This window comes from Morchella sextelata (assembly GCF_020137385.1).
Source record: "Morchella sextelata strain SCLS chromosome Unknown scls_9, whole genome shotgun sequence".
NCBI lineage: Eukaryota > Fungi > Ascomycota > Pezizomycetes > Pezizales > Morchellaceae > Morchella > Morchella sextelata.
Window position 1 is genome coordinate 1266694 of NW_025408624.1, and position 26934 is coordinate 1293627.

Genomic DNA, 26934 nt, shown 5'->3' on the forward strand with positions numbered 1-26934 from the left:
CTTTACTATCTATTTATGCCATAATTTAAATTTCATGTCTATTCAATTTGTGGTTGTTGAGATATTCGGTGGGTCGTAGTCTGGTTGCTATGGGGTGGGATCCGGGAATTTTCTACTCAGCAGTGTGAAAAAGGCATGTTACAATCCATGTAGTTTTGGCGGGGTTAGTGCGGCTGCTGCCACAAGCAATGCCAAGACACAACAGTCCAATCCGCAAAAAAAAAAAAGGTGGAAACCCTCAAGCAGGACAAATAGGAAAGAAAACAAAAGACAGCTGTGAAGAGGCCTTCTTCCTTAACCATCAAAAGTTGAACGTCCAACGTCCAACGTCCAACATTCCTGCTTGCCCTCTCATTGTGCAACAGCTGCTACTGCAGATCCCCCTCCTTTCGTGTTGTCTGTGTTCACCGCACTACTACACTACCTCCATACGCACGTCAGAAATTACACATCTACAACACACAACACCTCTTCCACTCCATTCCTCTTCCCCTCCCCCATCTTTCACTGTCTCCTCCATCTTCTCTTCCTCTCAGATCAGCTCTCTCATTCGTCCTCCACTAGTTCTACCGGTTATTTCCTTCTCTCTAGCCCTAACAACAAACAGTGTTCCCTTCTTTTCTTTTCTCTTTATTTATTTTCTTTTAAACGTTTTGATCTTCAGCCACGTACCCATAAAGCTGCAGCAATGTCATCACAGCTGCCCCCACAAATCATGCTGGCACTCCAGCAGCTTCTCCAAGGCCTCGCGTCTAGCGATAATGCCACCAGGACACAGGCAGAAGAGAGTTTGGGCAAAGAATGGATAGCCAAAAGTCCGGATATGCTTTTGTCTGGGCTTGCTGAGCAAGTCAGAGTAGCAGATGATCCTGCTGTGAGTTTCCACATTCCCCCTCCCCGCCCTTTCTTCTGCCTACTCGTATCCTAGGCCTCCCCCCCCCCCCCTCTCCCCAAATCCCTGCGTGCACACTACTACAGTTGCATGTCATCCACTACTCCACTATCCCCAAAGTGGTCTTCACTTCATTTTTTTTTATCGTTATCGGAGCAACACCCCCACCTATCACCTCATTACCCTACCGAGTCACCAAATGTGGAAATTGAATTTGGTTCATTCATATACTCATGGATTTTTGGATAGGCTCGAGCTTTTGCCGCAGTACTATTCCGAAGAATAGCGGCCAAGACTCGGACAGAAGGGTCCCAACCACAGGAGATGTACTTGACATTGCCCCCAAATGTGATGGTGTATATACGGGAGCTATTGCTACAATGTTTTGCCGACGAAACGGAAAAGTCCTCAAGGAATAAGATTGGTGATGCAGTAGCGGAAGTGGCTAGGCAGTTGACTGATGCTAGTACGTTGTCCAATTCTAGATTTTATCTCTTTGTTTTCATATTTCATAGTTATATTTCTTTCTGAGTTTATGACTTTTTGGTACTAACCCAATTTGCACAGATGTGGCATGGCCTGAGCTTTTGAACGTGTTGTTTCAGGCTAGCAAACTACCTGACCCAAGCCATCGAGAGGGTGCCTTCAGAATTTTTGCTACAACCCCCGGTATCATCGAAAAACAACATGGAGAACTCGTGAATGGGGTTTTTGTGGCCGGTTTCGAAGACGATAATTTGAATGTGAGGATAGCAGCTATGGAGGCATTCTCTGCATTTTTTCGATCAATCAGGAAGGCTGCACAAAAGGGGTTTTACCCATTACTTACTCATATCCTCAACGTTTTACCGCCAATTAAAGACGCCCAGGATACCGAAAATCTCTCCAGGGCACTCATGGCGCTTATAGATTTGGCAGAACTTGCTCCACTAATGTTCAAACCACTGTTCAATAATGTAGTCAAGTTTGGGATTTCGGTGGTTCAAGATAAAGATTTAGGAGATCAAGCGCGACAAAACGCATTGGAGTTGCTGGCTACATTCGCTGATAACGCTCCCATAATGTGCAAGAAGGATCCTATTTACACTTCGGAGATGGTGACACAGTGCTTGAGTTTAATGACCGATATCGGTAATGACGACGACGATGCAAGTGAATGGAACGAATCTGATGATGTAAGTTCCGTATTAACTCTCCCCGACCTTCATTAACCTGACTAACTTATGAATCTCTTTTAGCTCGATATGGATGAAAGTGACCTTAACCACGTTGCTGGTGAGCAATGTATGGATCGCCTAGCAAACAAACTTGGGGGCTCCGTGCTACTTGCGCCAACATTCCAATGGCTACCTAGGATGATGACCTCATCTGCGTGGCGTGATCGCCATGCTGCTTTGATGGCCATCTCTGCCATTTCAGAAGGTTGTAGGGACATGATGGAACAAGAGTTAGACAAAATTTTGGATTTGGTTGTCCCGGCATTGAGAGACGCCCATCCTCGCGTAAGGTGGGCAGGATGCAACGCCTTGGGTCAAATGAGCACGGATTTTGCTGGTCCGATGCAGGAAAAGCATCACCAGGTCGTTCTGAGCAACATTATCCCTGTCCTGGAATCTCCTGAGCCAAGGTAATAAAAAAACACCAAAAAAATGGACAATTTCATTACTAATCTCATTCCTAATATAGAGTTCAGTCTCATGCTGCAGCTGCTTTAGTCAACTTTTGCGAGGAGGCCGAGAAGGAGATCTTGGAGCCCTATCTTGACGAGCTCTTGCGGTGCTTGTTGGCCCTGTTGACCAATGATCAGAAACGTTATGTCCAAGAGCAGGCACTGTCAACGATTGCTACCATTGCAGACTCAGCAGAAGCTGCGTTCTCCAGATATTATGATACATTAATGCCTCTACTTTTCAACGTTTTGAACAGACCTCAAGATCCTGAATCGAAGGACCTTCGACTATTGAACGCTAAGGCTATGGAGTGCGCTACTTTGATCGCTTTGGCTGTTGGGAGGGAACGATTGGGCATTGATGCGGTTCGGTTGGTTCAGGTTCTCGGTCGTATTCAACGTATGTGGACTATCAGGTTTTAAGGTTTTTTTTTGACGCTAACTTGATCACAGAAAACGTAACAGATCCCGATGACCCACAAGGGTCTTACCTCCTTCACTGCTGGGGCCGTATGTGCCGTGTTATGGGCAATGATTTCCTGCCATATCTTACCGCTGTTATGCCACCTCTTCTGGAGCTTGCTAGCGCAAAGGCGAACGTTCAATTGCTTGACGGTCAGTACCTATCCAGGATCTGGTCTTTATATCTCTAATGTTTTATAATTCTTTTTTTTAGATGACGAGCACATTGCACAGGTGGAACAAGAAGAGGGCTGGGAACTTCTCCCTGTCCGAGGTAAATACATTGGTATCAAGACATCTGCATTGGATGACAAGTATATGGCTATCGAGCTCTTGGTTATCTATGCCCAACAATTGGAGGCTGCATTCGAGCCTTATGTCAATACCGTGATGACAAACATTGCTCTTCCTGGTCTTGGTTTCTTCTTCAACGATGCAGTTCGTGTGGCCTCGGCGAGATGTGTGCCTCAACTCCTTAACTCAATAAAGAAAGCCCATGGGCCTTCTTCCCGGCAACTGGCAGAAATTTGGCAACCCGCAGTTCATAAGATTCTCGAAGTGCTCAACTCGGAACCTGCGGTTGAGACATTGGCTGAGCTGTACCAATGCTTCTATGAATCAGTCGAAGTTGTTGGGCAGGGTTGCTTAACCCAGGAGTTGATGGCTACCTTTATCGAGCGCGCAGAAAATGCTTTGATAGAATATCAAGCACGAGTGGTTGGACGACTGGAAGAACAAAGCAAACCGGAAGAGGAGAGGGAAGATACTGAAGAAATGCTTTATGCTATTGAGGATGATCAGACTCTTATTTCGGACATGAACAAGGCTTTCCACACAGTCTTTAAGAACCAGGGTGTATCTTTCTTACCCCAGTGGGAACGGTTGCTCCCTTACTATGATGCTTTTATCACCAATGCCGATCCTACTCAGAGACAGTGGGCACTTTGCATGATGGATGATGTTCTTGAGTTCTGTGGACCGGAGGCGTGGAAGTACCAAGCTCACTTCGTCCAGCCTCTAATCGATGGATTGTCAGATGACATCCCTGCAAACAGGCAGGCAGCAGCCTATGGCGTCGGTATCGCCGCGAAGAACGGTGGCCCTCTCTTTTCTGACTTTGTGGCTGCTACTATTCCGAAGCTGTTTGAGGTTACCCAGCGCCCAGAAGCTAGGTCGGACGATCATGTATTTGCTACTGAAAACGCATGCGCTTCAATTGCAAAGATTCTTCACTTCAATAGCAACAAGGTCGCCGACGTTCAAGCCGTAGTTCAGGCCTGGGTATCAACCTTACCAATCGTGAATGATGATGAGGCGGCGCCGTTTGCGTACACATTTTTGGCCGAGTTGATCGATCAGTATGACTCTCTAATCTCGATGCTTTCCTACTCCCATTCTTCGGTTTGGCATGCTGATTAAAAGTGCTACAGAAAAAACCCGGCTGTGATGAATCAAGTCCCACAGATCTTCGATTCCGTTCTTCAGGCGCTGGATGCCGAGACTATTCAAGGACAAACCGCAGAGAGAGTCGTTGCAGTTACGAAGAACTTGTTCAGCACTGCAGGGGTCTCAATCTCTCAGATTCTGGGCTCAATGCCTGCCGAGCGACACAACACGGCTCGCCGTTATTTCGCATAACTTTGGGTGGATTACTAGATTTTCTGTAGGGTCTGTGAGACGCGTGGTCAAAAGTTTAGCATGTATTTTTTTCTTTTTCCTTCTCTGTTCTTGACCTATAGTAGTTACTCTTCCTCATCTCTCCCGATTCTTGAATCCGTTTTTCTACGAGTTTTCCTGGTTTAGAGCGGGCTCCTTTTGTGTAATTCTTGAAAGATAAAGGTGTTTGCTCCAGGTCTAAAGGATGGAGCGGTTGAGTTACAGCGGTCTAGGATTATTTATACCTATCTGTGTGGGCGTGTTTGGTGGGAGGGATGTTTTCTTATGTGGCTGTCATTTTTCGTCTGCGTGTGGGTTTAGGGGAAGGGAAGATATGGTAACACCCATATGAGTTTTTATTCTATCTCTAGAATTTGTCGATCTTCAGATTGGCATGGGGGGTATCTTTATACAAGATTCATATTATCTTTCCTTTCCTTGCTTTTCTTTTGGTGTTTACTGGAAAGGTGGTATTTCATCGGATGGGTAATCGTATCAATTTTTTATTTTTATTTTAATCAGCGATGACTGTGACGATGAAATCAGAATGGGCTTGGGGCGATGTGTTTTTGAATATTTAAAATTTGCTTGGTGTTGATTGGATGAATTGATGGAAATGTCATAATATGGATGGAAATACTAAACCTTTGTCCATCATCATCGATATGCACTCGCTCATTCCAATAGGTATTTTGTGTGGCTTCGACGTCTCACATGTGATGACCAGCACCATTCAGAACGGAACCCCGCACCATACGGCTTGCTTTTAAGGTTTAGGAGACTTGCTGGATGCCAACAAAATCGCCAAGCAACGGCAGATTCACCAACGATCTCCACAGGGTTCGGGAATGATGCTTCCGCTTCCGCACGTACTTTTACAAATAGGTATTGGGAGATTGACTTTTTTAAGTAGCTGTCTGAGATGTAGCTACATGTACTCAAGCTAGGTAGTTAACAACTACATGTACGTACCTATATACATGAATCCTCGAAATCACAGCTCAATCATATTTCACGTGAATACTCTATTTCTAGGGCTGGGGGACAACACATAAGCAATAGCCGTGGAGTGAAGATCATATCCTGTTTCGATGTATGTACATACAAACAAAGCGAATTGATCAATACCTACCTTACCATACCTCAAGTCCAACCATCCAACCACCCAGGCCAACAATTAAAAAAAACCTTCGTTCCCACGTTTCTTCTTCTTGTTGTGCTGCGATATGACATGATCTGACGTCCTTTTTGTTTTCTTTTTGTTATTGCTTGCTTGTTTGTACCTGCAAAACAGCCCTGGACAACACCATGAACAGTGAGCGTAGCGACGCCGAAGCTCTATTACCGCCGCATATAAGTACAGAAGAGTACGCTGCCTATACTCACTTCTCCTCCCCAATGATGACGACAATGAGTACTACCATCAGTACCAACACAGCTACTACAGCTCCCACAACGAACTACTTTTCACCATTGAAACGGAAGCGCGACAGATCACCCCTTGGGGTTCCTGAGACTCCATGGCGACTTCAACCAGCGCTCACGGATGAGGACGATGAGGCTACCGATGTGGAGATTGCGGACGATATAGAGGTTATTACCCCGAGTAGTGGTCAGGCATCGCCAAGGTCGAGGAAGCTTGCAAGTCAGTTGGAGGATTTGAATCTATCAGTAGCTAGACCGATATTTACGAGCGGAGACTTGGGGATGGCTACAGCTGCTACCACAATGACGACGGGGCAGCCGGCGGCCAAGAAACCAAAAAACAAGACGAGATTAATAGCTACAGCTACCACGATGACGAAAGTAGGGAATAGAAATATCGGAGTATTGACAAAGAATAACGATGGTGATTCATCGATGGATGGGAGCGAGAATAGACATATCGAGTCGGCAGAGGTTACCGCTGAAACAAAAGGCGGGGTAGAATGGGTGGATGAGCCACCTTTAGCGACCAGGAGTATTTCAAATGGAGGTGATGAAATGGAGGAAAATCGTAATAATAATAATCACACAAAGCGGATGCGCCTGCGCTCACCCCCATTACCGAGAATGGATACGGGAGAGGACGGTGATGGTGTGGTCATGGACGAGAACGAGGATGTAGATTCTGATGATACGGAGCAGCTTGGGATTGGATATCGCCCAACGCCTACTCAACGTTATGTCAGGTCTCAGAAGCGGATGCAGCAGGTACGTGCATTTGCTCATGGGGCATTTCGTCGCCATGTGAATAGCCGACTGATATTGATCTCATTGAGCAGATCAAGGAATACAAGGCTAGAATATCGAAAGAGGCCCGTGAGAAGAGGAGCGAATCGAGACGGAGAAGAAGAAGCTTCCCGGAACGACAGCAAGTGGCGGCGGGTGAAAGCGCTCAAAATGAAGGTTCAGATGAGGGCGGCAGGAAGAAGACTGTCCAATTCAAAATCGACCCTGTAGTATAGCTGACCTGGTATCGTTGGTTTGAGTGCACCGTGGCCTGCACGATCAACTACATATTTATACGCCACCACCCAGAATTCAACTGGAGTTGGTAGGTCAACAAACATATCGTCTGTTTTCCCGCTTTCTGTCTGATGTTTAGTGGTGAGGGCTGGCGTTGTTGGAAATCTTCAAGGTATTATATCTCTTTGTATAGGTACATATATATTTGCTACAGCTTTGCGTTCAATATCATGTGGGCTGGGGACCGGTTTTGTTTGGGCGGTATGGGGGACTTATTATTGCTTAGTGTGTCATCCAAATTTCTATTATCCATCATTTCCTCTATCTATACACACGCAAAAACTACAACTACATGTAACCATTGTGCATTCAAATACTGCACGATTATTGCATTCAGCCATCAAACAAAGTCAAGTATTATATGCCCCAGACCTCAATCTCCTATCATTACAGCTCCTTTTATAAACTCGAGAGAAAAGCACGACGCCAATAATAGCCAAATATAGTTACACCTCATTTCACTCACCAGAATTTATACCACGGCCGCATCGCCGCAATCCTGGCCGCCTCTTCGGCCTTCGCCTTCTCTTCCCGTTCAATCCTCAATTTCTCTTTCTTCTCTGCGATTTGCTTTTCCCTCTCCGCCTTCCTCCGATCAATAATCTCGATCGCCCGTTGCATCCCCGCCTTTTCCCGGTGTCGCCGGAACTGGCAGAACTCATATGTCATGAGCGAAGCACCCGCAAATGTACCAGCCGCCCAGTTCGCCGCTCTTGGTACGGAAGCTGTTTGGCCACTTTCGTCAGCCAATTGCAACTGTAATTAACACCTATTGCCCGAATAGCAGTACCTCCTAGAACCAGTCTCAACCCTCCGAACGCAAACCCGGTTCCAATACCATAAAGTAGTGAGTTACGGACGCACGGCTGCATATGGACATTTTTAAAGTCCTCCATTGAAATTGACTTCACAGCATCTGTGAGGGTGGCCTGCGCGGGCCGGGCATACTCGTTTGCGCCCGTGGGTGGTGCCGGCGGTGTGTAGGGTTTTTTGGGCAGGGTTGTTACGGCTTCCCGAGAGGTTTCAGCGACTTCACGGGCGTCTTCTGCCATTTTTGTGGTGGTTTGTAGAGTGAGAAGTTGTGCTTAGGATTCGTTTGGCGCGGTTGGTTTGGCGGGGTGTGGTGCATATCGTCATTGTTTTGTAGCCTATATTACGTAAGCTACGAGGCAGAGCCGAGTGAGAATTGGAGTAAATGGGCTTGGCGGGAAAGGCGGTAGGGGGATGAGGGTTTCTAGGATTTGGTGGTGGGGAATTTTGGACGTCGCAGATCATATACATGTATCTTACGGCCTTAGTAGTTATGATGATATATCATTTTTCCTGGATTTTGTGATACGCGGTAAGGGCCCCAACGGAGCAAGCAGCGGATTACAAAGCCTATGAGAACAAATAGCGAGACAGTATATCCAGTCTCTCACTAAAAAAAATTTCTAATGACTTTGTAGATTATAAAAAGTTTCTACATACAGCGGAGTAGTAGACGCCTTCACTAGGGTATGGTGCTCACGGGGGTATGGTGTAACAACTAAGAACGACAAAAATGGGCACAAAAAATACGAGGAATATCAGCAAATAGGGCTTATAGATACAATTCTCTGTGCAAAATAAGGACTTCTGTTGATTTTTCTCGAATTCTCCATGCTCATTTTTGACGTTCTTGAACGTTGCACCATACCCCCGTGAGAACCATACCCCCGTGAAGGCGTCTAGGTGGTAACGGCCGGAAGGGGGGGAGGGTACGAGACAGAGGAAACTGGTTCGATCATCACGCTCTCCGTAAGAGAACATGTAGGTATAATCACAGATTTCCTGTAGTTAGCGATTACTAGCGGTTTGCCCAATTGCACCAATTCATGCCCGGAGACAGAGGGGTCACATGTAGAATTGTATAAAGTTACCTGTGTAGGTTTAGTTCGATACATAATTATTCAGCAGCCAATTACATAAGTACTGGCTGACGATCCTATAAATCTAGTGATCCCATATCTACATAGAGCCTTGAGTATCCAGCGCATAGCCTTCAGAATAATAGGTGAAATGACTCATAATAATTCAACACTGCAGTGCGTCATCGATTCTGATTCGGCACTTCACTGATTTGATAATTTCTAGAGCCTGATTTGGGACTCATCATGGAGTATGATTCGGTTAGAAAGTAAAAGTATAATCCCAATTGATAACAGGGAAATTCGGGGCCTGGTCGTACTGGCAGCTAGTACGGTAGTCAGGTCTAATATCACGTTGGTCCTGTCTATCACGTTAAAGTGAAAGTGATCTTGGCGGGCGCGTCAATCTCTTGGCAAGGGGCTCGCGTTCTCACACGCTTAATTTTCCGCCGCGCTGTCAACCCTAACCCATAAGATTTACAGACGCGACAACCTTAAGGGCCAACAAGCTCACGTTGGCACCCAAGGAGGAGGTTTGAAACACAGAAACCTGTCAATTACATGTATACACCTCATTACCATACCTTCACGATTATTGATCTACGATTCTCATCTATAGGCTCAACTAATACACACATCACTGCTATCACCATCTCACTTGTGCCCGCGCACCCCCTTCATCCATTCCTCAATCTATGGCTTCACGACCACGGGGAACAAACTTTCGGGGCCGCGGTGGCTCTCGAGGCGGTAAAGGCGGCGAATTTGGCTCCGGTGTAAGAGCGGGCGGTCGGTATAAGAAGACGAAAACGATCGATGCGAAGTCACTACTAGCTACGGATGGAACGTCGGTGGAGGAGAAGTTTGAGAATACGAGGCTTGCCAATGAAATCGATGATAGGATGGGATTTGAGCGATTCGAGTCTGGGTCTAGAAAGATCGGATGGTTGATCAATATGCATGCGGTGAGTTTGGTACTTGAAAACAATGGGGGAGCCATGCCCGGAGGTGCTTGGGGGCTAATTGAACCGTGTGATAGACGACGATTGAAGACGACCAAGTCATAGGTGGGAAGGCAGGGATGGATTACTATTTTCTAGACGATTTCGGAGGCTCATTCAAAGCTACTGTCATGTACGATCCATATTTCTTGATCGCGACGAAGGTATGGAGGTCAAGGACCCCGATTCAAATTATGATAGAACACTGATAGTATATTCCCGCGGTTATAGCTCGGCTTTGAAGGAGAAGTAGAAGAATGGCTACGCCGAAAGTTCGAGGGTGTCATCAAAAAGATGTCTCGATTAACGAAAGAGGATCTGCAAATGCCAAACCATCTGCTAGGCTACCGGCGGACATTCATAAAGCTAGAATTTGATAACGTATCGGAATTGCTTTCCGTGCGGAAAGTTCTTATGCCCATAGCGGAGAAGAATAAAAAAAATATTAATGCTATGGATGCTTATGCGGAGATTGTCAGGTTTGCTCTCCTCCGTTTCATCGGCCCATTATATATGCTGATTATCTTTCATTAAGTGCAAATTCTGGCTTCGATTTCCTTGATGACGGTACAGATCGAAAAACGACTGCAACTATAGACGCCAGTGAATATATAATCGACATCCGAGAGTATGATGTTCCGTACCATGTCCGTGTAGCTATCGACCTTAGTAAGATACTTGACCCTCATACCGAGAAAAATCTTAACACAACGGGTTACAGATATCCGAGTCGGTCGCTGGTACAATGTTGAAGCAAAGCACGGGGTAGTCTCACTCTCCCTTATTGAGGACCGTTTAAAGCGTGCGGAGCCTGTGGTTATGGCTTATGACATCGAAACTACTAAACTCCCCTTGAAATTCCCTGATGCAGTAATTGACCAAATTATGATGATATCATACATGATTGAAGGTCAAGGGTTCCTCATTACCAATCGAGAAATCGTCTCACAGGATATCGAGGATTTTGAATACACCCCTCGCCCAGAATACGAGGGTCAATTCATCATCTTCAACGAACCTGACGAGAAGGCTGTAATTGAGCGCTTTTTTGAGCATATCAAGGAGGCAAAACCCACAGTAATGGTGACATATAACGGAGACTTCTTCGATTGGCCGTTTGTCGAGGCAAGAGCCAGTCTATTAGGAATTGATATGTACACTGAAATTGGGTTCCGAAAGAATAGTGAGGACGTGTACCAGAGCAATTACTGTGCGCACATGGATGCGTTTTCATGGGTAAAAAGAGATTCATATCTACCACAAGGAAGTCAGGGCCTCAAAGCGGTTACGACTGCAAAGTTGGGATATGACCCAGACGAGTTAGATCCAGAACTTATGACGAGGTTTGTTAAATCTTCTACTACCTCGTTTAGTCTAATCGAACTGACTGCAAGTGGAAAGATATGCGATAGAAAAACCGCAGACTTTAGCAGAGTACTCAGTTTCCGATGCTGTGGCAACATATTACCTCTATATGAAATATGTGCACCCGTTCGTCTTCTCGCTATGTACAATTATTCCATTAGGTCCGGATGATGTGTTGAGAAAGGGTACGGGAACGTTATGTGAGATGTTATTGATGGTAAGTAGGGAAATATTCAAATCATGATATCTCACTCGCTTATGTTTTCCAAATTATACAGGTACAAGCATACCTCAAGGATATTGTTCTGCCGAATAAACATAAACAAACAGAAGAGGCTTTCTATGAGGGACATTTACTAGAGTCAGAGACATACGTGGGAGGGCACGTCGAGTCTATTGAGTGTGGTATATTTCGTTCTGATCTGCCAGTGAATTTTGTGATTGATACGAAAGCGATCGATGATGTGAGTTTGTTGTCTAATATCAACGTCCCCGCAACTTTAATAATCTAATGATGAATATAGTTAATACGAGACCTGGATGCCGCTCTATCCTTTAGTATTGTTGTAGAAGAGAAGAAAAAGGTGGAGGATGTCACGAACTACGAGGAAGTCAGGAACATATTTTTCCATCTGAAAATACATATGCTTACTATAAAGTATCTACAGATAAAAGAACAGATTAAATCCAGACTCATGAAGCTTAGAGAGGTCCCGATAAGGAACGAACGGCCCTCGATCTATCATTTAGACGTAGCCTCTATGTACCCAAACATCATGACTACAAATCGTCTTCAGCCTGACTCTATGATCCAAGAGTCCGACTGCGCAGCCTGCGATTTCAACCGTCCTGGAAAAACTTGTGATCGACGATTACCCTGGGCCTGGCGTGGCGAATACCTTCCTGCAAAACGCGACGAATATAACATGATTAAGCGTGCGCTCGAGAATGAGCGTTTCCCGCCAAGGTATCCAAACCAGCCGGCAAGAACCTGGGATGACCTTTCGAGTGAGGACCAGTCGAATGCTATAAAGAAGCGATTGCAAGAATATTCAAAGAAAATCTACCATAAGATTCATGAGAACAAGACAATTGAAAAGGAAGCCATTATCTGCCAACGCGAGAATCCTTTCTATGTGGACACGGTAAAGGATTTTCGTGATCGTCGGTATGACTTCAAAGGGCAGCAGAAGGTCTGGAAGCGCAAGACAGATGATCTTGCATCTTCCGGTGCAACAGCTGGAGAAATCGACGAAGCCAAGAAAATGGTGATTCTATTTGACTCACTTCAGCTTGCACATAAAGTCATTCTCAACTCTTTCTATGGTTATGTTATGAGAAAGGGATCTCGATGGTATTCGATGGAAATGGCCGGTGTAACTTGTCTTACTGGTGCACACATCATCCAGATGGCTAAGGAGTTGGTTGAACGAATAGGGAGACCATTGGAATTGGATACCGATGGTATTTGGTGTATCCTCCCAGCCACATTTCCAGAGAACTTTGCGTTCACTTTGAAGGGTGGAAAGAAACTTCCGATTTCTTATCCTTGTGTCATGTTGAATCATCTTGTCCATGCGAAATTTACGAATCATCAGTACCAGGAGCTTAAGGATCCGAAAACATTCAGATACGAGACACATAGCGAAAACAGTATTTTCTTCGAAGTAGATGGTCCGTACAGAGCTATGATCTTGCCCACATCAAAGGAAGAAGACAAAAATTTGAAGAAACGTTACGCCGTTTTCAACCATGACGGGAGCTTAGCAGAATTGAAGGGATTTGAAGTCAAACGCCGTGGTGAATTAAAGCTTATCAAGATTTTTCAGTCTCAGATCTTCAAGTTCTTTCTGGAGGGTACCACCCTAACAGAGTGTTATGAAGCGGTTGCAAAGACTGCCAACAGGTGGCTAGACGTGCTTCATCAACGCGGTTCTACCTTAGCCGACGAAGAGCTTATCGACTTGATTTGCGAGAACAGGAGCATGTCAAAGACTCTTGCAGAGTACGGCTCCCAGAAATCAACGTCTATTACCACGGCAAAAAGGCTGGCTGAGTTCTTGGGGGAGCAGATGGTGAAAGATAAGGGGTTAAATTGCAAATATATTATTTGTTCAAAACCCAGGGATGCTCCAGTTACGGAGAGAGCTATCCCAGTTGCCATTTTCTCTGCAGAGCTGTCCGTGAAGCGACATTTCTTGAGGAAATGGTTGAAAGAGGAACCTAGCGATATGGATCCACGAGCACTCCTTGATTGGAACTACTATCTCGAGCGTTTGGGATCTGTCATCCAGAAACTCATTACCATCCCAGCCGCGCTCCAAAAAGTGCGGAACCCAGTACCGAGGGTTGCTCATCCTGAGTGGCTACAAAGGCGGATTAACATCAAAGACGACAAATTCAAACAAAAGAAAATGACAGATATGTTTGGAAAAAGAATTGCTCCAGTGAACGAGGTTGCGAGCAGTTTACAAGCTACCAGCCTAGGCGACATGGAAGACTTTGGCAACGCATCTGTAGCAAAGCCAATGTTGGTCGGGACTGCTATAAGACTTCAAAAGAGGAAAGCTCCAGAGAGCGTTGTGCCGAACGATCCATTTGCTAGTCTGCCTGAAATCATGCCTTTAATGACCGAAGATTATCGAGGATGGCTGCAGTACCAGAAGAAGAAGTGGAAACTGCAGAGGCATGCCAGGATGAGACGGAAACAACTGTTTGGTGATAGGAGCGGCCCGCAGAGCGATAAATTAGGGACCTTCTTCAGAAATCAGACAGAGTCAATGCTTTCGGGCACTTGGGAGATTCTACAGCTCAGGGCCACTGATATGCCTGGTGAAATTCGAGCTTTTATCTTGGTCGATAAAAAGGTTGTTACTTTAAAGATCAAGGTGCCGCGCCAAGTATTCATCAATTTCAGAAACGATGATCTTCCCCGGGTTGTTGTGAATGGATGCACAATTGAAAAAACGAATCACATTCTTCCCAATGGACATCCATCGACCAACCTTTCTAAGCTCACGGTTCCTGAAGACACATTCATCCAAGAAGCCAAAGCATTCTCTATCATCTTCAACCACCCTAGTGTGGAAGGTGTGTATGAAACACAAGTACCACTAGAGACTCGAGCTCTGTTGGAGTTGGGTAACAATTGTACCTTTGATGATACTCAGATAGGTGTTCTTGGGAAAGGTCTTGAACACGGATTTGAATTATCGACACTCAAGGCAAAGGTTGGCACTAAACCTTACCTCCATGAGAGCCCGCTAGAATTTGGTTTCCTATATCACGTAATTGCTGGGGACCGACAAATCTTTGGACTTTTCTCGACTGCAAAAGACGAAGCCCATGTACTCGTTTATAATACCACCCGAGACGCACAAAATCTGCCGAATATGGAAAAAATATACGCTGAACAATTCTCCCGGAGATACAAAGAACAGAATGGCCATTGGCAAACTTCATTTGATTACCCTGAGACGCTACGCTTCGATATATCGTACGTCAACACGAAAAAGAAACTACAGAAGGGGTTGAGTGATCTCGTTAAGAAAGTTCGCTCCGAAGAGTCGAAACCGACAGTCTTAGTCATTCAATCTTCGCAGAGACGAACCTTAGTGGAAAGTGTACCTGCTTTAAATGATTTTCCGATTTTATCACTACGCTCAGATGCTTCTGACAGCAATCTTCCGCCCTTGGGCTGGCAAACTTTTGTGGCAAAGCGTATCGTTACTCGTTACCTAGCCCTGGGATCCTGGATCTCTGATTACATGGAATTGGCGCGTTATGGTGATGTTCCAATCTGTAATCTCGAGAAAGATGACCCTAGCTATTTAATTGATGTTGCCTATGCTCGGCGATTACAAAAGAATAATGTTGTGCTTTGGTGGTCTCCTTCACCAAAACCAGATCACGGTGGGTATGAGAAGGATGATATTGTTGGAGCCTTCGAAACGGTGGAAATGCCCGCTATCAACAATCCAGGCTCTTATTCCTCAGTCTGCATCGAAATCGACGTTCGGAACCTCGCCATCAACACCATCCTTACCTCCTCCTTGATCAATGAACTTGAAGGGAGTGACTCTGTGTCCTTGAACCCAGCAGCACCCACCGATGAAAATCCAAGTGACGGAACTAATGTAATATTTGCCGATAATGCATTTGCGACAGCCGGCGTCACTGTACTACGTGAGATGGTGAAAGCATGGTGGGCGGAAGCTTGCAAAGGGAACCACACAGCGGACGTCATGGTTCAGCATCTGGTGCGATGGGTCGAGAATCCAGGTTCTTTTCTATACGATCGAGCCCTACATTACTATGTTCAAACAATGTCGAAAAAGGCGCTCTTGCAATTAATGACAGATTTTCGCCGGGTTGGATCGAACGTTGTTTTTGCAAACGCGAACAAGCTTCTGGTCCAGACAACAAAAGCTGATGTAGGCAACGCATTCGCCTATAGTGAGTACATCATAAAATCTATCCGGGCGAAGCCGCTATTCCATTTCCTAGATCTTGAAATCAAGGAGTACTGGGACTACCTCGTATGGTATGACGAGGTAAACCATGGCGGTAAAGCCTGTCAAAATATCGAGGAGGATAAAATTGAACAACCACTCAACACGATAATGCATTGGCAATTTGCAAAGTTTTTACCCGAGGCCCTTCAGAATGTTTTCAACGAGTGGGTAGTTGAGTTTGTTGAGATCATGTACAAGCAGAAGCACCCAGAACCTTCAGGATCCGATCCGTCAACCCCTAGACCTACACAAATCTACTTCAAAGTTTCAGAGGACGAGAATAGTGACAAGATTGTTCTTGGAAAGGAGTTCTCAAAACCATTGCGGAAACAAATTGGTCAATTGATTCGCCGACTTCAAGAATCGATGCTCCATTCAGAACCTGACGTCGACTTTGAATTTCCTTCTTTGCCTGGCGCATACAAGCCGCTCAAGAACCCAGTTCTGCAATTGGTCCGGTGTCTAACAGCGGTTTTTGGCCTAGCAAAGGAAATAAATCTCGAAGCACGCATGCTAAGGAAAGAGCTCCTCGGCATGTTCGACGTCAAAGAATTTAGCAAGGAGGGTATCTTTGAGAATCCTAGCGAGTCATTAAAGTTTTCTCAAGTTGTTTGTTCCAGTTGTACGATGACCCGAGATATGGATCTCTGCAAGGACGAGGACTTGATACCAGATATGGTAGGTGAAGGAGCACATGCCCGAGAGAAAGCGTGGAAATGCCTCTTTTGCGGGACAGAATTTGATAGACTGGCATTCGAGGAAAAGATGATTGGACAGTTGCAGCAAATGATTACGGCTTACAATGCCCAGGATCTCAAGTGTGGCAAATGCAAGCAGCTCAAAGCAAACGACTTTCAAGAGCACTGTGCTTGTTCAGGGGCGTGGGTTTTGACGATGGAAAGGGAGCCGTTGGTGAAACGTTTGAACGTGTACAAGAGTGTTGCAGATTTCTATTCTTTCAGAATGTTGTTGGACGTTGTCGATGAGATAATCGCTGGCATATGAGGTTATGCTGTTGGGAAAAAAACGGAAAAGATGTAAAAGGTGTATGATTCGGAAACGGCTGGTTGTAGCATCTTGGGACGGCGTTTATCTGATTTTTTCCCCTTTATTTCCTACTCTATAATTATTTAAATTGATTAGACATGTTATCACGATATCTTATGAGCATGATACTAGGCTCTTTATCCAGATATTTCCAGCCCTGGTCCACACAGTGTAGTTATTTTCTAAGCTTACCATTTTGATTACTACTTATAAGTATTGCCCTGAACCAAGATTGAGTTCTTGGTCAGTCATACAAAGTACGTAGTACATCTAACGTACTACGGTAAGTACTCATGTAAGTACGTCTTGGTCGTATCTATTAAAGGAATGAGAGTCTTACCAAGAAGGTGATATTACAACTTATCAATACTAGTATATAGTGTGTAGAGTACAAAGTAGTAGAAATGATCTAGTCTCGCGAGTATTCCCCACTTCGGTGTGGTTTTTTGAAGTATATTTAGTGTTAGAAACCACCACTAGACACAGTAGATGTAGCAGCGGACCTCCAACTAACAGCTATTTTGAAAATTGATGAAATTTGTTTATTTGGAGTCCTATATCACAAGCTCGGCTGGTCTAGTGGTATGATTCTCGCTTAGGGTCGCACTCTAAGTTAATATGCGAGAGGTCCCCGGTTCAAACCCGGGGTCGAGCCTAACACAATCCTGTCCCTTCATTAGGGTTGGATTCAAACCTTTTTATTATCGATTGGTTTTCTTGGGTAAAACTATTAAATTAAAAAATCAATCGAGATTGCTTGGTTGGTTGTGTCTTTTGGACATAGTCACCAAGTAACCTCCTCTACGTCTACTTCGATTCACATACAGTACGTCGATTAAGTAAGGAATGATGTGCCCTAGGGATTAACATCATTGGCTCATGCTCTTTCCTTCACATAGAGGTTTCCTGGGAAGCAGATCTGTGGGTGCGCAGAGTACATACATGTATGTAGAGCAAAGTACGTACGCGCGTACCTACATTCTTGAATTTTGTCAATTTAATTTAGGGGTTTTAATCGGTATCTGTCACGATCACCCTGCAGTCCTATTTTATTTTCAGAGATCGAAGTCGCCCTTGATTGACTTCCTAGAGCAGTTCTACTACGGACAACTGCTATTACCAAACATGTGGTGCTTTCCCGGAGAAAGGAGTAAGACTACTAAGAAGAGTGCTAGGGAATCACCCACCGTACTCGGAGGAAGGTTTGGGAGAAAATTTTTCGGTGACATATTTAATTTTAGGCGTTTGCGTTTGGTCATAACCTATCACTCGGTTTATCGGGCGGTGGACCCAAAGTTCAGCTCTAATAAACCGACCCCACGCACTGCGGCACCCTAAACACAACACCCATGAATTTAGATCATGATGATGTTAGCTAGGGCTGAAGGTAACAGATTCTGCAAGTAGTAGCGGTTGGTTGCATGCTTTCTCAGAGACGTATGTTTATGCAAGTGGATTTGGCATCTCAAACACACACAACACATACATGAAGTAGTTACATAACACGTGCATAGCCCACTTTCGCCCTTTAGTGTGCATTACCGAATACCGAGACCAAAAGTGTTGAAATGCAAGATCGCTTGAAACCTCTGTATCATTGGTCCTCTTAGTAATCATGCGCAGTGAGACTTATCAACCCTATCAAAACTCTATCTGGGAGCTTATCAGAACCTCAGGGTTCATGATCGAGGCTGAGAGAAAAAGTTTATTTTTCTCCAAAAAGTAATCCCTATCTAGAGTACACATCATTCCGGTGATCTTTGTCAACTGCAGGATTAGTCTATCCGGCACCCTGGTACTTTTCCTTTTATCTTCAGCGAACCGGGTCCGGCTGTGATGGGTTTTGCTGTTCAGTACAACAATAGTATCAGCATAAGTGATGAATTCTTAGTCCATATGACCATATGCAGGGTAAAAGTTGATCAGAGCTGAGAACCCTTCACTTGCTCGTGAGATTCTGATTCTGGAAGAAGTGCTGCAAAGTTTTCAATTATACGTACCATGCGATAATGTGAAAGACATCGGTGGGATCATATTTTAGCTTCTGATGTGAGAAAAAGTAGTTTATGCACTTCTACAGACTACATGCATGCAATCCGGTAATCAAACCAGTCAAAATTTCGGACACGATCACGCCCAAAACGAAACCAAACCAAACCATACGCCTCATTGTAATATTCTCACACCCTCAAACCTTGAGTTCACCCAGCATGACCTCTAAATCTCCCTCATTCTCTCCAACCGCCTCTACCGCCTCTATCGCTCCTGCCTCCTTAGCCTCTCTATATGCCTGCGCCACAATCTTCATGACATCCTTCTGTGGCACCCCCGGGTTTTGCGCCTTGATCCGCCCAAAATTCTCTTTCACGAACGCTTGATACCCGGTAATAGGCCTTTTCTCTCGCAGCGGCGGGTGCGTCTGCAATAACAATCCTCTCTTACAGGCGCCGCATCTAGAGCGTGTGATATCAATGGACTTTGAGTGTCGCTTGTAGACCTGCCCGCAATTAGGCGTCTGACAGGTCCACTTGAACTTTGCGTCAATCTCATAACTGTGCTTGGTTGTGACATGGACACCGAGGTGCGCAAACTCGCGCGTGGCCCTTGCGGCCCATCGCTTGAACTCGGTGCCGTGGGCAGGCTTGGTGACATTGCTGATCATGTAGTTTGCCATATGGCAGTACTCATGGCACATTGTGTTGTACAATTTTTCTATGTGGACCGTCAGCTTTCGGTCAGGTCAGGACATTAGTAGAAGCATTTGTGACGAACCTTGGCTATCGACGACCTTCTCGGCCAGCTCGATAGTAGCATGGTGTCGCACCCGTGCAGTGGACAGTGGATGCTCCATCGCCGCGCTGGCGGAGATATTTTGCAGCTTCTCAGCCCGCCATTTTGCAGTCCCAGCGGTGGTACGGAGCGTCTTGCTCCATACTATCTTAACGCCGCCTGTAGCGGCAGTCTTTTGTGATATCTCGCCCTTGCCAACTTTCTCATCAATAGTCTTGAAGAAGTCTTCCGCGAGCTGCTTTTTGCGGGCATTGAAGGCCCATTTTGACTCTGTATTCTTCTCCTTGGGCTTCAGCTTTGCCGCGGGCATGCGCTTTGTAGGCGACGGGGCCCGCTCTTCGTCGCTTTCTTCTTCATGGTAATCATCATCTTCAACTTCTACAATATGATCATCATCATCGTCGTCGTCGTCGTCGTCGTCGTCGTCGTCTCCGCCTTTCTCGGCGATTATATCTACATCATTATGGCCTCGACTGCTTGGTGATCCAGTGCGAACTTTATACGGCGTATGAGTATCAACCCAGCTGTCGGTGATCTCCTGATCCCAGAATGCGTCACTACTTTTGCGGTGTTGCGAAGGCGGCATCTTTGGTAGGAGCTTTGTGTGGGAATTGAGCTTGCGAAGTGGGGTCGGTGCTTCCTTTAATTTTAGGGCCACCGGTGGTATCATCTTCCGCGGTTTTGTAGAGCGCGGCGGTGAGCTGTGAAATACTGTTAGGTACTACAAAGAACTGCTTCTGGAGTTTGAGAACGTACTACCGCAGTGTGAAGCTCTCAAGGTCATCTCCAGAGGAAATCGTTTGAGGTACTGTAGTTGCCTGAGGTGCTTGAGACGCCGGAGGCCGACTACGTGAAGGTTGGGAGGGTGCATCTTCTGAATCGGAGCCTGTGAGGTCTACAAAGCTCCGTCGTAGCTTCTCTAATTCCCTCCTTTCTTCATCGCTATCGTCGTCGCTGCTGGGTAGGTATTTTTTCTGTATGAGGCGTCGTCGCCTGGGCGCTGGTGTAGGTTCTGCTACAGTCACTTCCTCAACCGCAGATGCGTAGTCTTGGGAATATGTCAAGGAATATGAAATTAGTTATTTTGCCCTATATACAAAGAATGACAAATAATCTACAGGCATGTTATTACAAACCCGAATCGTCTTCTGCCGCCGGCGTGGTGGATATCACCGCTTCTACATGCCCGCCATCCCACTTCTTCTGTCTCCCAGCCACCGCTGTCGTGGTAGCAGCTTTTCTAATTTGCTTTTTAGCCGTAGCAGCGGTGGCTTCTTTTGGAAGTCGTCGGGATGTATCTAGATTCCCTGCCGTCGCAATCTTTGGAACCTTCGACTGAGACTTCTTCTTCGTCGTCTCCCGGGGTGGAGTCGCTGGATCAAACAGGGTGGCCGGCGGGAGGCTCTGGTTCGGCGTAATTTCCCTCCCTTTCATTACTAAGCTCTGCTCGAGGAGCAGCTGTAGGTCCGGGAGCTCATCGCTAGAGTAGTCAATGCCAGGATCGGACATGGTAGCTTGCTTGCTGGTAGCCAGTAATGTAGTGAAGATAATATGGCGAGCTTGTTCTCTTGGGCTGGGTTCCGAGCTACGAGGGGTTTTTTTTTCAATTCCAGTTGTGAACGTGTTGTAGTACACGATACGGCAACGTCAACAAGGTTCGAAGTGGGTCGTCCGCACGTGATAAGGTTGCTGTAGCAACAAGCGGCTTGTCAGGGGCCAGTGAGCGTTCCTGAAACTAACCTCAGTAACTTCCCGTGTTAGGCTTCTGGAGCTGGCAGCAGCACCTTCTTTCCCTTCTGCCGGAGCCTCCCGTTCCTCGAACGCGATTGGAACGGTTCGGTGGGCCATACTCTGGGAGCCTAATCTGCGGTTCGCTATCGTACCTAAATCTAAATAACAGGGAGACTGGTTGTCCTAACTTCTCCCCGATTCTGCTACGGAGATCGCGATAGCCAGATAGTAAAAGCTAAAAAAAAAAAAAAAAATTGGGTTTCACTGGCTTCGCTATCTGTGATTCACGGTGAACCAGCGAGCGAACGGACAGGCAAGACATGCCACGTCCGAACAGCGTGTGAGACCTGTTCCTACTGTAACTGCGACGTACCTACAGCAAAGCTTGTAGGCGTAGGCAGAGGCATGTACCAAAGGTACAAAAAAATAAAATAAAAATCTGCAAAGCTAGAGATGTATGTAGAGTCGATAATACTCTCTCATACATATCTTGAAGTTGCTTCACCTACAGTCTGAGCGCTAGTATACGTATCATCCGTGCATCACGAATCTCCCTCCAAACGGAGCCCAGACGAGATGCATCATCCCGTCCTGGCCACTAAAAAAAAAAAAAATACGCATGCATGCATTTTACAGCACTCTCTAAAATACCCCCGTGGGAGGAGGGAGAGAAGGGAGTGAGTGGGACTGGAGGTGTGCTACGTAGGGTTCATTTCGGACAAAGGAGCCGCTCCGATCTGCCAACATTCCAGAAGGGGGAGAGTCGCGCGCTAAGGTCTCAGAAGGGGGCTTTTCCCTGTTGATGGGATCTGTGACCCTGAGTCACAGAAAGTGGGTCTGCGACACAGGGAGGTTGTAGTACTAGTGGTAGCGAAGAAACTCACATCTGTTCAAAAGTAGTGTATTCCCACGATTTATATTTACGACAACGGATGAGTGCTTCCTGAATCTACAATCACCAATTGGGCCAATTCTCATACTTATTTCGTGTTATACTGCCTCTTCCTCCTCCACCCCGGCTATAAACCTTTTCTAGCAGAAACAACTAAGGTTCTACGCCGTTCGTATTGAGATTGACGTTCCTACCCCATCATCAGCACTATCACAGCTTCGTGGAGGCATAAGGAGCTCGTATCAAGCAATAAACCCCCTAAGCATGGCTTGTTTCTTTGTAAACAACCTTTACCACGCATAACCCCCCGGGCAAATCCCCCACTGTGCCTCTGCCAACACCACTCACTGCAAGGTACCCGATACTAGGAATGAAGCCCCAGTACCTGGGAGTAGATGGATTGTTTCCAGCTCAAAAGGTAGGTGGTAGAGGTAGGCGGTGCAAAGCAACGCTAAACAACGCGCGGCCCCCACACGTACAAGCCACCGCCGGATAATAAACAAATCAAACGCTTTGACGCCGCGACCACCACTTCCCAGCCAACCGGGTAGGATGGGATGGTTACAAGGTAGGGTTGGGTTGGTCAGAACGTGCCGCTTGACGGGGGCGGTATCTTTTTCTTTCCGTGAAAGTACCTACATACCTGTGGTTGAGCCTCAGGTGTGCAGAATAATGTGTAAAGTGACCCTGGGTAGCGTACATACGTGCTGCGTAAGGCTGATGGTCAACGAGAACTCTGAACAATGGCGGGTATTCTTAGATACTATTCTATCTACACCCTATCCTAGACCACTATGGCTATGGCATTTGAGATTAAAGGCACTTGTCGCTCAGCATCATAGCACGTCACTCGGAGATTAATGCACTTTACTAAATGCACTTCGTTCGTGTAAGGGCAAAGTGCACTTGACCCTCGAGCTTCTAGAAGTACGCACAGGTCTTCTTGAGACAGATTTGGTACCAGTGTTAACTCATACAAGGCTTACAGATACCGCTTTTTGGTGCCCGATCCTCAATGGCATGTCACGTTCGATCGCTCACTTCCAGTAAGTTGGGCAGGGACAATAAGAGCAAAGGAATTGTCTAATAAAACCGTACCACGTACATACATGTACAGTTGGTAATTCTTTTTTAGTGAATTTTTTGTATAATAACAGTCTCCAGCTACAGGAGAGCAATGCAAAACAAAATCAATTAACAAGAATAAAATGTAAGAAAACCTAGAAATAACCCAACGCAAACAAAATGTCTCGCATGACCCTCAGGTCATTTTCGACCAAAATGCCGCCAGAAGTCTGTACACATCCATCCGTATTAAGTACAATATCATTAAACGAGAACCAAAGCAACACCACCAAGCATGGCGACAAGCATAGAGGCGCCAATCTTGAAAGCGCCGACAGAGACGGTAGGAGCAGAGACAGAGCCTGCAGCATTAGCATCGGATGATGTAGATGATGTAGTCTTGGCAGTAGATGAAGGCAATGAAGTAACAGTTCCAGTACCAGCAGTTCCACCAGCTTCCGAGAGAAGAGTTGAACAGCTACCCGTAGCAGTAGCAGCAACCTGGGTAGTCCCACTCCCACTGAAACTGCAAGAGTCAGATGAAGATGAGTTCTCCTCATAATATGCGTTCATGGCCCATGCCAAGCGCTCAAGAGGACTGCACATAGAATATGCGCCGTATACACCAGTAGTTCCGTTGGCAATGATACCAGCGCAGTCAATACCAGCATCTCCACAGATGTAACTGAAAAGATCAGCTGCGTCTGTGTCCTTAACCGAAGAAGCAGCGACACAACTCAAAGAAGACAACATGCAAGTGCAAAGTTCCTTGTTGGGTGTAGGTGGGAGATCAGTGGCAGCGGACCAATCAGCATCGCTAGTGGGGCACGAGCGGGCAGCAGTGTTGGTTGGAGTGTAAGATGCCATCTCAACGCCGGTAGGGGTGACCTTTGCAAGCTCAGTCTTGAGGTTGTTAAAGTCGGTCAAAGTCTTAGCATCGCCGTTAGATTCGATGGTGACAAGACCTTCAAACGTATTAGCAATGAGATAAGATTGGTGGGCTGGGGACGATTTTTACCATAATTGTTTGTCTCCTCGAAATACATGTAAACGATACCACCAGACCAGACAGATGTCATGTTCTTGCCGTAGATAGCTTCAACTTCAGTAAAGGGACGTGGTTGAACCTCCTAAAGGCATGTTAGCTCTGTAAGGATGTAATCAAGCGGTTTACGTAGAGTGTAAATACATTACAACCGTACTCGGCAAAGAAAGAGGGGACATTGTAGGTTTCAAACTCAGTTGTGCGAACATCATAACCAGACTCGGTGTATGAGCTATCGCCGCACCAAGAGTAGATGTTGTAACCCCAGAAATCCACACTATCACTGGCATCTCCACAGTTGAAATAATCTGCCAGTTGTGTGCGAATACCAGCGTCGTCGTTGGTTGCATATCCGACAGGAATATCGCGATAGCCCGAACTGCTAATGTATTGCTTCATGTCGCGCACGGCTGCCTTGACGAAAGGGGAAGCATTAGTGTTGGAAGCATTATTAGAGACCTCGTTACCGGCAAAGAAGCCAAGAACGTTGGTATGATTGGCTAAAGCGTCAATAACTGAGGTGTAGCGTGTGTAGAGCGTGTCGTCCCAAACTGGAGAGTCACGGTTGATAGATTGACTTGGCTCACTCAAATCGCTCACAACATAGATGCCAGCATCATTAAGCAATTGCATGCATTCTGTGTGATCGGCAGTAGTGTCGATGGCGTAGACACGAATGACGTTGGTACCAAGCTCTTCAAGCAATGGGACATCTCTCTTGCAGCCATCGGCATCTGCCAACGGATCCACAAAAGTATCAGTTGCACTAGAGTTTGTGACAGAGCCTTGGTAGGCAACACCTCTCATAAAGCTAAAGTTTAAAAGCAGAGTCAGTCAATCAAGTGCATTTGCATTTGCATTTGCATACATGTACATGTATGTACAATGTATAGAGTATATAAAATATATCTAGGTGAAACTTACAATTGTGTTCCATTACTTTTGAAAAAGAATTCTACCAAGGAAAAGTGAAACCTCTATTAGCCAGTACTCTCGGCGGAATAAATCGAGGGGTATAGAGGACTTACTGCTCCCCTTGATGACAATGGGGTCCAAATCAGCAGCGGAAACGGTTGAAACGAGGGCACTGGCTACCACAGCCAAGGAGGTAAATGATGGAGTCTTCATCTTTAATCAAGATAACAACTACCACTGTTTATCGGAAGCCAAGAATGTCCGAGGACTGGTTGATGCAATAAGTGTTGTGGCTTAAGGTGATACTGGCCAAAATAGGGGATGACAGGCAGCCAAGATCACGAACAGAGAAAACGGCAGTGCTGTGCTACAAAAAGGCAAAAGACCAAGACAAAAAAAGCCCAAACGCAAGCACACAACAACGGCACAAGAACTGAGCGGGTGATAGCGAGTGTGTGGAAAAGATACTTGTGATACGAAATTGACGAGAAGGAATGTCGAGAAGATGTAAGAAACACACACACACTGGAAAGGAATGTAGAGAAAGATGAGAGAAGAATGTCACTACTTGGCGGGAAGCAGCACTCTTTGAATGCCTCTGGATAAAGATGCCGAACTGTGTACGCGTAAGTCTAACAGATCCCAAACTTCAAATGTCAAATTACGCTAGCTACAGAGAGATTTAGAACCATTGAGAGTCTAGGATATTCAGGAGCAGGTAACATGCAATTGCACCTCTCGCATGACATGCCGGCTCTTCCAGGAGGATCGCTGTCGTTTCCGTCCTTCGTTGAAACCGGCTGCTCCTTTGGCTTGTCATCAATCAGGGTTACTTGCTAAACAGATGCTGAACCGGTTGGTGGGGCAAAACCGTTTGTGACCGAGACATGGACCTAGCGCACTCACATGTTTTAGGTACTTTCTGATCTCTTATCTTCAGTGTGGACCCAAATTGTAAATAATGAATCAGATAAAATTTGAATCGATAACCGGAGTGTTTTCTGTGCTCCACTACAGTCATGGACCAGTGCCAAAGTCGCTTATTCGCTTGATGTATGTACTCATACGGAGACCATAATCGCTTTTGGCGAAGCAGTCTCTCCCAATCATTCTCTCACTGGGCTGCAGGTCCATCCAGCGTGGTTCAAAACTTCCCGTGCCAAGATGACGTGGGACACTTCTCTTGCTGTAAGTATTTATAGAAATCGTGAGCTTTCCTTGCTGGATGTCTGGTCTGATTCTTTGTAGAAGTGTTACAGCAGGTACTCTACAAGTATAGTCGGTACTCTTGAGTAAGTATTATCTTGAGTAGTAAAGGAATAACACATATCTTCACTCCAGGAGGCATTGCTAAAATTCCAAAGGTTCAAGTAGTCTTCTACCTACGCTCGATGTAAGTAGGTACTGTATTCAGCCCTCGTTGATATTGATTGCTTCTTGCCACCGAAAGTGATGATCGAGCGCAGGCTATGAGGTCTGAGAGAGCTCAGGCC

The 26934-nt window shown here is 45.8% G+C and overlaps 6 protein-coding genes across 6 annotated transcripts; 3 read left to right on the forward strand and 3 right to left on the reverse strand.

Moving 5' to 3' along the window:
- Positions 1–688: 688 nt before the first annotated feature.
- Positions 689–4661, forward strand: H6S33_013010 (uncharacterized protein; the record flags this gene model as incomplete). Its single annotated transcript, XM_044844373.1, has 8 exons — positions 689–874; positions 1142–1358; positions 1460–2067; positions 2131–2519; positions 2579–2961; positions 3015–3176; positions 3238–4381; positions 4454–4661. 8 exons carry the CDS (start codon positions 689–691, stop codon positions 4659–4661), a joined length of 3297 nt encoding a protein of 1098 aa, XP_044694719.1.
- Positions 4662–5987: 1326 nt separating this feature from the next.
- Positions 5988–7126, forward strand: H6S33_013011 (uncharacterized protein; the record flags this gene model as incomplete). The annotated part of the gene is made up of 2 exons (XM_044844374.1): positions 5988–6872; positions 6944–7126. 2 exons carry the CDS (start codon positions 5988–5990, stop codon positions 7124–7126), a joined length of 1068 nt encoding a protein of 355 aa, XP_044694720.1.
- A 523-nt stretch (positions 7127–7649) lies between these two features.
- On the reverse strand, positions 7650–8239 carry H6S33_013012 (uncharacterized protein; the record flags this gene model as incomplete). Its single annotated transcript, XM_044844375.1, has 2 exons — positions 7650–7912; positions 7978–8239. 2 exons carry the CDS (start codon positions 8237–8239, stop codon positions 7650–7652), a joined length of 525 nt encoding a protein of 174 aa, XP_044694721.1.
- A 1532-nt stretch (positions 8240–9771) lies between these two features.
- H6S33_013013 (uncharacterized protein) lies at positions 9772–16961 on the forward strand (the record flags this gene model as incomplete). The annotated part of the gene is made up of 10 exons (XM_044844376.1): positions 9772–10041; positions 10116–10241; positions 10309–10556; positions 10613–10746; positions 10799–11420; positions 11479–11659; positions 11721–11906; positions 11967–12053; positions 12111–13577; positions 13737–16961. 10 exons carry the CDS (start codon positions 9772–9774, stop codon positions 16959–16961), a joined length of 6546 nt encoding a protein of 2181 aa, XP_044694722.1.
- Positions 16962–19191: 2230 nt separating this feature from the next.
- Positions 19192–21302, reverse strand: H6S33_013014 (uncharacterized protein; the record flags this gene model as incomplete). The annotated part of the gene is made up of 4 exons (XM_044844377.1): positions 19192–19715; positions 19776–20494; positions 20553–20841; positions 20930–21302. The coding sequence occupies 4 exons, from the start codon at positions 21300–21302 to the stop codon at positions 19192–19194; spliced, it is 1905 nt and encodes a 634-aa protein (XP_044694723.1).
- A 2443-nt stretch (positions 21303–23745) lies between these two features.
- On the reverse strand, positions 23746–25654 carry H6S33_013015 (uncharacterized protein; the record flags this gene model as incomplete). Its single annotated transcript, XM_044844378.1, has 5 exons — positions 23746–24446; positions 24500–24611; positions 24671–25337; positions 25451–25481; positions 25555–25654. The coding sequence occupies 5 exons, from the start codon at positions 25652–25654 to the stop codon at positions 23746–23748; spliced, it is 1611 nt and encodes a 536-aa protein (XP_044694724.1).
- Positions 25655–26934: the final 1280 nt, after the last annotated feature.